General features: G+C 32.2%; 1 protein-coding gene across 8 annotated transcripts; it reads left to right on the forward strand.

Annotated features, from left to right (window-relative positions):
- Positions 1-2,227: 2,227 nt before the first annotated feature.
- Positions 2,228-11,398, forward strand: LOC146917357 (TMV resistance protein N-like). 8 transcript variants are annotated; one of them, XM_085719168.1, is made up of 9 exons: positions 2,228-2,888; positions 6,420-6,607; positions 6,698-7,539; positions 7,706-7,915; positions 8,005-8,769; positions 9,119-9,865; positions 10,034-10,157; positions 10,438-10,648; positions 10,926-11,398. In XM_085719168.1, the coding sequence occupies exons 1-6, from the start codon at positions 2,380-2,382 to the stop codon at positions 9,752-9,754; spliced, it is 3,150 nt and encodes a 1,049-aa protein (XP_085575294.1). In that variant the 5' UTR covers positions 2,228-2,379; the 3' UTR covers positions 9,755-9,865; positions 10,034-10,157; positions 10,438-10,648; positions 10,926-11,398. The 8 variants fall into 8 exon arrangements, with proteins under 8 accessions (XP_085575294.1, XP_085575289.1, XP_085575292.1 ...); XM_085719163.1 differs by having other exon boundaries at positions 6,420-7,539; XM_085719166.1 differs by having other exon boundaries at positions 6,420-7,539; positions 10,489-10,648.
- The last annotated feature ends 1,683 nt before the right edge of the window (positions 11,399-13,081 follow it).

Below are 13,081 nucleotides of genomic sequence, written 5' to 3' on the forward strand. Positions count from 1 at the left end.
ATGACCTGAATTTGGTTAGAAAAAGCTGTAGGAGGAAACTCAATTCTATACTAGTCAAAATATCTATCTATCTATTTTCTAGTCTATTTCAATCTATCTATTTTCTAGTTATGAAACTTAATGTCTACCAAAAATACAATCTTACCCCTTCATAATATTTTGACACTTCATCAATATTATATATTTTTGTGTCTTTTGCTTCAATCTTCCCCTATTTTTTTCATCTTAAAAATAAATTAAAACAAACTCACTCGATAAAATACACTAACTTAATCTTTTTTTAAAAGAATAAACAAACTTAATCTTAATTCCAATAAGAACAAATTTTCTTATAATTCAACTTCTAAATTTCTATACTATATATAAAGAAAACTACCCCTTTTAACACTTTTGGGTTGGACTTTTCCTTCCAAAAATACCCTTAATTTTAAATTTTAAATTTTAAATACAAATAACATAACAAATAGATAAGAATAAATTTAATTTAAGGAGAAAACTTACACACAATTCCTTATGAACTTTTCTTACTATTAACCAATTATAAAATAACACGTGGATTACTAATTCATGTCACTAATCATCCCCGTTAACCCTCTTTTACCCCTGTGACATTGCCCATGGTGGCTGAGGAAGTTTTTAAGGTTTTTTGCTTTTAATTTTTGTATTAAGGATTTTGATTTCTATTCTACTTTACCATGGAAAGTTCTCTGTTCTTTTTGAATTTCAATTTGTATTTATTATTTTTGGATTTAAAGGATTTCAAGTTCACAGGTCACCACATCCACTATTTTTTTACTGTGGACATCGATTCTTCTTAAATATCATATTTTTCCACTGTCAAGCAATTTAAAGTGAAAAAGTTCTAACAAATACACATTTGAGGATTGAAAAGATCGGCCTCTTATCAGAGAGAGAACAAAAAAGAGGCGAGATGTACAGAGAAGAAGAAGAGAAGGAAAATGGTAGTGAAAAAGGGACATGGAAGCACGACTATCCTTGAATACGTTGTTTAATATATGATAATTTTATACGTCATTTAATATATAATAATTTTGTCCAAGACATATTAAGAAAAAGTAAACCGACATTAAACAAAAACATATTGTTTATGAGTTATATATGTTAGCGCAGTAGAAAAAGCGGACAGACGGGCCCGTCTGGACGCTAATTAAAGATTATGTTATTTCTTTCTTTCCAAATTATTCAAACGCGCGAAAACTAGATTTTGTTTTGTAATGACACTAAAACTAGATTAGCCGCAAACAACACTTTCTCCAAACTTTTTAATTATTGAATATTTATTTAAGGGTTAACATTTGGTTCTGAGATGATTTTCAATAAAGAAAAAGTTGAACAATAATTGAACAATGACCGACAGTGGAAGGCAATGGGAGGAAGAGGTGGTCAATAATTGTGTGACTGGTTCACATGGATAAGATTTCACAATTATTATTATCATACATAAGATAAGATCAGATTTCTCCTTTTATTAATAATAGTGTTCTAATAAATTTCTTAAAAAAATGTTTTAATAAAGGAAAATGTTAACGAGCGTCTCCAGAGTACTCTTTAAATATTTTTAATACTAAATTTTTATGAAAAATTGTGTAATCAATGCATTGAAATTTGTAACATTTGACTTTTTTAAAAAATATTTTTTAAATTTGGGATCCTTAAAGAGTATCTCGGAGGCATTCATTAACAACACCCTTTAATAAATGATATTAATTTGATCATTAAACCAATCAACTATTTATTTTCTTATGAATCGTGCACAACTCATAAACGACAATTAAAATGAAACGGATGAAGTATCATTTATCATCCTAACAAAGAGATTGAAGATATTCTTTTCATAGTGGGAAGCTGGTAGGCCCAGTTTCAATTGCTTACTCACTTTATTATTTTTTTTTTTATTTTTTTTTTTTTGCTTGTTTTAAGTATCTTTCTTTATTTCCTAAAGGGTTACAATTTTTGGGTCATGCTACTTGGTGTTTTCGGGGTACTTGTTAAGGATACAAAAAAAGGAAGTTATTATTAAAAAAAGAAACATTTTTAACTTTTTATAGATTAATTACACAATTTTCAATGCAAGCTTGTCACAAAAATAAATATATTATAAATTAAATGGAAGCTTCAATGGAAGGAGGATTAATAAGAAAGAGGTGGTCCACCGTTTCTGTCACCACCCAAAGTGTTAAATGGACTCTTGTTTTTGTTAAAAAATGAATAGGAGCAATCTCAATGATATTACCAAGAAGTCACATGGTCCTGTCCTACTAGCAACTAGGAAGTTTCGTGACAATTGTTAAATGGACACTTATAATCGTAAAATTCATTTATGTTCATCTCTTGCTACTCTTGCTACCACTTATTCTCATGGCTTTGCAATTACCATCTTCCTCCTCGTCCTCCACCCTCTCTAATGATTTCATCTACGACGTGTTCATTAGTTTCAGGGGTACCGACACTCGATTCGGTTTTACCGGTAATCTCTATAAAGCTCTTTTTGACAAAGGAATCCACACCTTCATTGATGACAAGGAGCTTCAGAGAGGTGATGAAATCACACCTTCGCTCCTCAAGAGCATTGAAAACTCAAGAATTGCGATTGTTGTCTTCTCTAAAGACTATGCTTCGTCTTCATTTTGCTTAGACGAACTTGTCCACATCATTCACAGCTTCAAGGCAAAAGGTGGCCTTGTTCTGCCAGTTTTCTATGATGTGGAACCTTCTCAAGTACGACATCACAATAACAGGTATGGTGAAGCACTTGCTAAATTTGAAGAAAGGTTCCAAAATAACAAGGTTAAGATGGAGCGGTTGCAGAAATGGAAGATAGCTCTTAACCAAGCTGCAAACTTATCTGGCCACCATTTCAATCAAGGGTAACCATCTTTATTTAAATCTTGTTTTACCCCACACACAATATACATAGTAAATGCTACGATACACCCACTATATTTTATGAAGGTGTATTTTAACATTCAAGTGACAGAGATTTAAATGTGAAATAGATGAAAGAATTCAATAACAGTTCTTAGATTAAAATAAAAATTATAGATCATATCTTTATTGAATTTGAGTTTATTCAATAATCATCCATTAAAAATTTGTTTGGTAGCTTCTATTAAAAATCTTGTTAATAGTTTGTAATTTTTCTAACCGACCTTACAATTTTAATCTTTATTGTTTTATTCTTATCAATAGTAAACAAAGGACCAACGTTACCAAAATCCAAAAACATGGTGTTTATGGTTCTCTTGGGTTGTTTTCCTCCAAGCAAAAAAAAAAAAAAAATTGGATCTCTTGAATATTTGATAAACTTATGAACCAAAACTGCTATAGGAGTTGTATGAGTATCCGATGAATTGTAGAGAAAGTCGAATTAAAAAACTAAAGGTACCGTCATAATTGGGAATGACCTTAACACTTTTTATAGTGAAGGATATGAAGTTATGTGTGGAATATGCAATCGATTGGTCAACTGACTCAGAAATTAAGTGTTTATTGCTTTGGTTTTGTTTATTGTTCATCGCTTTCAGAAAGATTTTTAATTAATTATTTAAATCTGAAAAGCTTTTAGAGACAAAAGGGTTAATGGAATGTCTTTGTCTGGGATTTGGAGGCAAAGGGGAATTGAGGACTTTGTGGGTGGAAAATATAGAAAAAAAGTTTTTATTTTATTTTAAATAATGATGAATTAATATTTATGATTTATATTTTAATTTTAAGAATACTATAATAATATAGATTATATTTCAAGAATTCATATAAATCCTTCCAACCTTACTTCAATAGTGTCCGTCTTGAGCTTAACTCAGTTGGTAAGGACAATGCATAGTATATGCAACTCAAAATTTGGAGTTTTGTGTTTGTGTGAAATCGTGACACGATTTTTAGGTGGAACCTAGAGGAAGTTAATTGAACGATTTGGAAAATCGTGACACAATTTTGGGATAAGGGTGCAGTGTACGAGCTTAATCGTCGCGCAATTTAGGTTAATCGTGACATGATTTTGCATGGATTTGAACACTATATAAGCATCCTTTGGCTCATTTGTTGAGTAAGCTTGATGAATCTCATGGAAACCAAAGAAGGAAACTTTTAGGGTATTTAGATACAAAGAGTTTAGGTTATTTGTGTGAGGTTCAAAGCTTTAATATGTGAATCTTGGAGAACCGAAAGAGGGGTCTCTTGGGGGAGGGTTGGTGACTTTTGGGGAGAGATTCATGGGGTTGAAAAACACATTGATACAAATTTAGCAAGTGTACTAACTTATATCGAAGTAATAAAATTTATAAGATTAGTGTCCACAAGGATTGTTTCAACTTCTACTCGATAATGTCATTATTATTAAGGATTTTTGTAAAATGGGGATGCACTAAGGCAATTGGTTTGGTTTCAATTATGAATAACAATGGAAAATTTAAGTTTGGTTTTCGAAATAATATGGAGAAATGATTAGGTCCTTCGATTCATTCGTTCTTCACTCATTAGTAACTTGTTTCTTAATTACAGTGATGCAATCTAGTTTATGATAAATTAACAAAATAGCTCAGGTCAATCCCTTGACTCAGAGCCCTCTTTTCTGAATATAATTCCCTAATTTCCTCCGGTGAACATATATTCATCAAAGGTTCTAAATACGTTAATTTTAATATCACAACTTAACAACGCTCCATCCCTAGATTGTTCGTTAAGTTGAACAGTATAAATATGTCCGAGTTACATGCTAGTGTCAATAGTCATATAGAATCTATAATCAGTTATATTTGGCTAGAATCATAAAAGCGTTAAGAATAATTCGTATTGAATAATCTAGAATGGCATTCATAAAAATTAAGAGTCACACGCGTTACATTGCAATGAGCTAGAACAGAATCATCTAGTGACCTAATCACAAAGGACTTAACTACTCATGGCTAAAACACAAATAACTAATGTAAAAGAGGGATTCATTGCATGAAATTGGTAACTGGATATGAGTTTTGATGGTCTCTCACCTTCTCTCCAGATCTCCAGCTCTAAAAGTCAGTTTCCTTCTCCAAAATTTCGAACCCTTTCCTCAAAAACAAGTCTGGCTTTTATAGGAACATATTCTGTTACGCAAAATCGAGGCTCAATTTCAATAAATTGTGGCTCGATTTCACCATTAAATTCAAATTAACTTCAGATGCTCTAGAAATCATGGCTCGATTTGCATAAATCGTGCCCCGATTTTTCTAGAATCAAATTGTCTTCAAAATTGTCTTCAAAGGAGAGTCTTTGCGAGAAATTTGGGTGAGTCTTGGGAAACCAAAAGAAAAGATCCTTAGGAAATTAAAGGCTAACGGTTGGTTCTCTTTTGGTGTGACTCTAGAGTTAGGAAACAATTGGGAAACACTTTAGGTGAGTGAAATCATCGAGTCTCTTGTTCATGGGAGAATATTGGGAAAAGGGTAGAAATTAGGTTTGTTCTTGGAGAGATTGTTGAAGCTAATTTCTTGTACCCTTTTATATATCTATGTAAAGAACCCATTTATATTGGATTGGAGAAATCAAGCTCTCCCTCAGAGCTGGTTATTGTTGGACCGAACTGGGTAAATATTTCTGTGTGTTGTTCTCTTTTCTCTACTCTCTTTACCTTGTTTATTATTTGGTTCGATCGTGGTTTTGCTATACACTTGGTTTCTAGATTGTTGTTGTTGATTGTGGTTATTTTGGTTATTGGTTACCGTTGGTACTTGCCTCATTAATTTAAATTCATTGATGTGAGATTTGTTGTTATCCAATTCACAAAAAAAATTTATTACGAAAAATGAACCGCCAAAGTCCTCCCTTCTCAAATTTTTCTTACACTTGTTTCTTTATTTAATTTTTTCCAATACCCTCCCCTTCCTTTCTCTTTAAACTCACAAACAAAGTCTAAGAGAACTCTTATCAGTAGTTTCCACTTTCCATAAAGTAGATCGTCAAAGGCGTGGTCAGAAGCGCATGAGTGAAAAATTGAATGCATATTCTTTTTAATTAGATCTATACGGTTTATTTTAATCTAAATGCTATTTTTAAATGCTTTCATCTCTTAGATTAAAAGGAACCTTTTTTTGCAAAAAGTTTTAAAATAGAGACTATTCTTACCAACTACAATATTATAGAGGACTAAAATTAACATTGAAATTTTAACAACTCGAGATTTTGTAGGGAACCTATTTATATATCAAGACATAGATGATTGTTATTCTGATGCATGTATATAAATATGTATGATCGGACAGAAATGAATATGAACGTGATTTTAAGTGAACATTCGATATTATAGAATATTCTTACCATTGTTATATATTAATATTATAGATCATATCAAGGCATCCTATTATATAACAAGACATATCGATTGTTATTCTGATGCATGTATTTAAATATTTATGATTGGACAGAAATGAATATGAACGTGATTTTATTGAAAAAATAGTTACAGACGTCTCCAACAAGATTAACCGTGTTCCTTCATATGTTGATGATTGCCTTGTTGGTCTCCAATCTCGAATATCAGAAGTGAATTCACTTCTAGACTTGGGATATAACGGAGTGTGCATAGTAGGAATCCTTGGAACTGGTGGAATGGGTAAGACAACTCTTGCTCAAGCAGTTTATAATTCTATTGTTGATCAATTTGAATGTAAGTGTTTCCTTCACAATGTGAGAGAAAATTCAGTTCAACATGGCTTAGAGTATCTTCAAGAGCAGCTTCTCTCTAAATCAGTCGGATTTGAAATTAAATTTGGACATATTAATGAAGGAATTCCAATCATAAAGCGAAGACTATGTCAAAAGAAAGTTTTGTTGATTCTCGATGACATTGACAAACTAAAGCAATTGGAGGTTTTGGTCGGAGATCCTGGTTGGCTCGGTCATGGCAGTAGAGTCATCATTACAACTCGAGACAAACAATTGTTATCATCTCATGGGATTCAAAAAATATACGAAGCATATGGTTTAAATAAGGAACAAGCTCTTGAATTGTTAAGAACAAAGGCTTTTAAAAGTAAGAAAAATGATTCAAGCTATGATTACATTTTAAACCGTGCAGTTAAATATGCTTGTGGCCTTCCATTGGCTTTGGAGGTAGTGGGTTCCAACTTGTTTGGAAAGAGTATAGAAGAATGTGAGTCTACATTAGATAAGTATGAAAGAATTCCACATGAAGATATCCAAAAAATACTTAAAGTAAGCTTTGACACTTTGGACGAAGAACAACAGAGCGTCTTTTTGGATATTGCTTGTTTCTTTAAAGGGTGTGGATTGTCATATGTCAAAGAGATACTTCAATGTCATTATGGTCATTGCATAAAAAGCCACCTCAGAGTGTTGGTTGATAAATCTCTCATAAAGATTAATCCTCCATACCATCGGAGGAGATATGATGTTGTGACATTACATGACTTGATAGAGGACATGGGTAAGGAAATTGTCCGACATGAATCAATTAAAGAGCCTGGAGAACGTAGTAGGTTGTGGTATCACGATGATATATTTGAAGTTTTACAGAACAACAAAGTAAGATTGATATTTATGAACAATTTGTTATTTTAGCTTAAGCCATTTCTTTGCTATTTTTGGACTTATATGACCAACTCAACTAGTTTTCTTTACATTTAATTATATGTACATTTTCTTTATATCTTATTTGTATTGTGGCTGATTCATGTATTTTTTTTTAAAGGGAACTAATAAAATTGAAAAGATATTTCTGAATTGTCCCTCCATGGAACTCACAAGAGACAATGGAAAGGCCTTTAAGAAGATGACCAATATCAAAACACTTATCATAAGAAACGGTAAATTCCCCATAAAGTATCTTCCAAGTACTTTGAAAGTATTGGTATGGGAAAGATATCCTTTGCAGTCTCTATCATCTAGTATATTTAGCCAGGTAAGTGAAATAAGTTCGTTTTTCAATTGTTTATATTTATAATTTCTCTATTAGGTTATAATATCTTTTTTTTTTTTTTTGGTATGCAGACATTCAACTATTTGAAAGTCTTGATATTGAACAGTTTTCAATATTTAACCCATATACCCGATGTCTCCGGTCTTTCAAATTTAGAAAAGTTCTCGTTTGAAAAGTGTAATAATTTAATTACAATTCACAATTCAATGGGGTGTCTAAGTAAACTTGAAATCATAAATGCAAGGAAATGCAACAAGCTGAAAAGTTTTCCACCCTTACGTGTACCCTCTCTTAAGGAATTGGAAATTGCTAAGTGTAAAAGTCTCAAGAGTTTTCCAGAATTATTATGCAAGATGACAAATATGAAAAAGATTTTGCTGTACAAAACTTCCATAGAAGAATTGCCATTTTCATTTCAGAATCTCAGTGAACTTTGTGACTTAGAAATAACTAGTAGTAGAAAGCTCAGGTTCCCCACTTCTTCAAAAAATTCAAAAAAAAGAATGCTTTGGTTCTCTAAAAATGATGATAACATGAATTCTGTAGTATTATCAAATGTGAAACATCTTAATCTCAACAATAACGCCCTTTCAGATGAATGTCTTCCAGTACTTCTCAAGTGGTTTGTTAATGTAAAATATCTAGACTTGTCCTGGAACTATGGTTTGAATATTCTTCCCGAGTGCCTTAGTGAATGTCACCATCTTAGGAACCTAAGTGTTGAGCACTGCCAGTATCTTGAGGAAATTAGAGGGATTCCACCAAATCTAAAAAAACTTTCTGCAAAGGAATGCAGATTATTAAGTTCCTCAAGTAGAAGAATGCTATTGAGTCAGGTTTGTTGTTCTTTCTTGATTTATTATTTTTTCTTAGGCTTAATTGCATGTTTGATCCCTTAAGTTTATTTTAGGTTTCAAGTTGGTTCATTATGTTTTAAAAGTTTCATGTTGGTCCTTTAGGTTTTAAAAGTTTCAAGTTGGTCCTACATGTTAGTCACATTGAAATAAGTTAGTCTCTTCCGTCACATGATCGTATAGAGATGTGGGTTGAGAATATCGATGTTGGAGTTTAACTTATTTACAAAGTCAGTTTTAAAACATCTTTTAATTTTTTTTATTAACGTATAGAGATTTGCCTTATTTAAGTCGTAGTGTAATATTATATCTTTCTGGTTTAAATTAACAGCAACTACATGAGGTTAGACGCCCAGAGATTTGTTTGCATAACGGAAGTAAGGGGATTCCAAATTGGTTCGAGCACCAAAGCAAGGGACCCACGATTTCTTTCTGGTTTCGTAAAAAAATCCCTTCTATTACTTCTATTATTCTTTTTCCAAATAGAAGTTGGGCTTTACTACAAGTCAATTATTTTGTGAATGGCTATGATTGTACTCTTTCTAATGAAATTGGGCTAAATAAATCCTTTAGCACTGCGTACCCAGAACATACACATATATTTGATCTGAAATTGGAAGAACAGATTAAATGGTCAAATTTCGTGTCAGATGAAATGGACAATGCACTTTTAAAAAATGAATGGATCCATGTGGAGCTTAAGTTGACGATTGAGGATAATGATATTAGTGATAACATTAATATTTTAAGGAGGTCGCAAATGGGAATCCACGTGTTAAAGGACAAAAGCAATACAGAGGAGAATGTGATATTCACCGGTCCTTATGCAGAGTACAACAATACTTCATTATCACAATTTCACATGAATCTCGTGTCTCAAATGGACAAATCTCGTGCGGATGAGACTAATTTGGGGAGTTATCCAAAAACCGGATGTAGTGAACAAATGAGCATCCACGAGGGGTAAAGGAGTAAAGCAACACAGAGTAAGGAATGACGTGGGGTACATTCCTTGGTCTATGTCCATCATAAAGTTAACCGTGATCTTCTTGTTATTCTCTCAATCTCAACATTGCAGGTTTGTTGTTTATACTTTATATAAATGTTGATTAATTTCTGAATATAGTCAATTAAATAAAAAAAATGCTAACAAGTTCCCCTAAGACATTAGTTAAGGAAACAAAATTGTGTGGTCAAAGTTTTTAAAGTGTAAAATATCTAAGCATTAAATATTCATTGTTTCTAGGTTGGAGAAGTTTTTGAAATCATGAGACATGATGTAAGATTATATGGATGAGTTAGTGCACTCTAAAATATTGTTGCAATTTAATGTGGAAGATGCTATGTGTTACAGTCACTGCTAATCATAGGTGTGTCCTTTGATCTAAGTAATTATGATTCATATTGGAACTTGTATCTCTCCTAATAGAAAGAAAATCCTTTTTACTGAAATATTGATTTACTTCTATATTATAGTCCTTATCCTTTTTCTTTCATTTCTTTTGAAATTCGGACAAAAATTGGTTCACCATTTCTCTTCAATATTTCCTTGATTTCTCATTTTATCTGCACATTCCCTGTTTTCTGTAATACATTTTCTTTTCAGAATGTCTTGTCGGTATTCATTCTCCTTTGACTGTACTTTGTCAGGAAACCATCTGTCGTTGTCTAACTTTTTGCGTTGTCATACACGATGTGTAGAGATGGCTCACACCACAGAATCTGTGGCTTGTTCAAAAGGTCATTGGGTGATGATATACTTTGCATCTCTGTTTTGTCGCGAATTGGGTATGAATTGAACATTGCGCACGATGCTTCTGCAGCATGACGTATCTTGATTCGTGTAACCCGCCTGCCCCTGGTGAGTACTTGTGTTTTAGATTACTTCTATAGTGCTAAAAATCATTCTATCTCCCCTAAAACATGGACAAAACAACATAGATATTTGGTAGAACTAGAAAGGACTATAGTGATATCTCTCCATGGTTTCTAAGCTATAAGGGAGGAACAGATATGTTATTTTGCTAAATGGGATGAGTTGTTATACACGAAATATTTTAGAATGAAATGTGCCTACTTTTTTGTCGCTTTATTGCAAGTTATTATTATTAGTTGATTTATGTATATGCGTATACCAGGTTGAAACGACTATGGTTGGACGTGTTTCTCAAACTAAACTGTTTTTATTGGAAAAGAAGTTTCTGATCTGCAAAAAGTAATGTGGGAAAAAGAACTGAACCTGAGAAGCAACACTTATCAGGTCCTTTTGCAAGAGTCGTGACTTTTGTTCTCCGGAATACAAGTGTAATGAATGTTCTTGGTATATCTCAATGCACTGCTCTGGTCTTGATATGGTGAGACCTGTTGTACGTTGTTACGGAGGATGTTTGTGCTGCAGAATTGTTTGAATTTGATGCTTTAATTACTGTACGTTTACAAAGATGCATTAGCTTGTAGAATGAATAGCATGGTAGAAATACATGTAGTTTCTGTAGACCTGAGTGCTTGTAAATATGTACTGAACTTTTCGTTTATCAGGAACTTTGCTGTTGCTAACTTTTGTTGTTCAATGACTGTTGATTTTCTGAATATATAAATGATGTTGCTACAATCTTTTAATAAATCTTTAGCTTTTGACATCTATACCAGCTTTATTGGCTGGCCTAACTGATTTTTAAAATTAAGATTTGGCTATTGCAAGGGTGCATGGAAGAATAGAGAATAGAGAGGGTAGGCAAAAATAGTGTCATATTTAAAAGCCTTATACAACTTATACCCTAATTCGTAGTGTAATATTTCTGATGCTAAACTAACAGAACCTACAGGAGGCTGTATGCACCAATATTTGTTTGCCAAACAGAACAGAGGGGATTCCAGATTGGTTCGAGCACCAAATCAAGAGACACACTATTTCTTACTGCTACAATAGTCAATTTGCTGACAATGGCTATGAAAAAGTATTTTAGATTCCAACGAATCAAATATATCTATTTGATATGACATCTGAGATTGGATGAAAGGATTAAACTCATGTCTAACCTTAATGAAGAATTTTTAAAAAATGAATGGATCCATGTTGAGCTTAAATTGTTAAAAGAGTATAGCTCAAATTTCAACTATCATGACGAACAAGCGCAAATGAGAATCCACTTGTGCAGGGGGGAAGAAACATGGAGGTCCTTTGAGTTATTTAATTGTGCAAGGAAGAAGTATTCTCGTTGGAATTCCATTTTGATGAGGTCAGTTAACACATGTACTTTGATGAACTATCCCATTTTTCATAAAAAAATTCCCAAAATTGTGTTAAAATATCCAGTTATGTAAACTTGTATAGTTGAATATAAAATTCTTGACAATTTGTGCTACCATTTTTCTTATAATAACTTCTTGACAACAAGAAGTTTTCTCTCTGCAATTCCATTTTGATGAGGTGAGTTAACACATGTACTTTGATGAACTATCCCATTTTCCATAAAAAAATTCCCGAAATAGTGTTAAAAAATATTTTTCTTTTAATAAGATTTCTTGACAATTTTAATAAGATTTCTTGACAATTTGTGCTACCTCTAATTTTTATTTAATAAATATACTCCAACCAAGTCAAGTATAACAAACCAGTTTGTAAGGTGAGGTGTGCATACTCTTAATAAACTTTTATCAAGAGTCCTAGGTAACTGATGTGGGACTAAATCCACCCCCTCAAAGCCAACAAAGGCAAGCCAACACAACACAACTCAAATGTCGCAATTTGGAGACTAGGGGCAGATCAGAATAAAGATGTAATTTCGAACACACCCTCTCACACTCAGACCCAATGGGAAGCGTGGCAATGCGGAATCCCAACGATAAATCTTGATAGACTCTGATACCGTGTAGAAATTAATTTATAACTTGATTAGTACTAATCAACTCCTAATTTTAGGAGTGACATAATGAAAAATAAACAGCTATTAAAATAGAATAATAATAATAATAATAAAAGAAAATGATATATATTTCAACATTAACTTATTTTATTTTTGTTGCCTAGTCTCTGCCTCCATTATGATGCTGCTCTCAACTCAACCTTTCGTATTCAAACATTTATATCTGTAAAATTTTCAGTGAAAAATATGACATAGTATTAGGGGAAATTATTATTCGAAATAAAAAAAAATAATTGATGTTAAATATAGTGTCATTTGGTTTTTGTGTATTTTTAAAATGCAAATATACAGTGATGTTAAAATAACACAACTACTATACTTTATTAACAGTTCATTACTATTATTCTTCATTTTAAATTTGTTATTCC

This window comes from Medicago sativa, chromosome 6, assembly GCF_051527215.1.
Source record: "Medicago sativa cultivar Bolivia chromosome 6, Bolivia_mono, whole genome shotgun sequence".
NCBI lineage: Eukaryota > Viridiplantae > Streptophyta > Magnoliopsida > Fabales > Fabaceae > Medicago > Medicago sativa.

Excerpts from the sequence above, each read along its gene's own strand:
- LOC146917357 (XM_085719163.1), top strand. The coding sequence starts at position 2,380 with ATGGCTTTGCAATTACCATCTTCCTCCTCGTCCTCCACCCTCTCTAAT. Across the intron at positions 2,889-6,419 it reads GGCCACCATTTCAATCAAGG|AAATGAATATGAACGTGATT; the intron begins GTAACCATCTTT and ends ATGATTGGACAG. Across the intron at positions 8,770-9,118 it reads GAAGAATGCTATTGAGTCAG|CAACTACATGAGGTTAGACG; the intron begins GTTTGTTGTTCT and ends TTAAATTAACAG.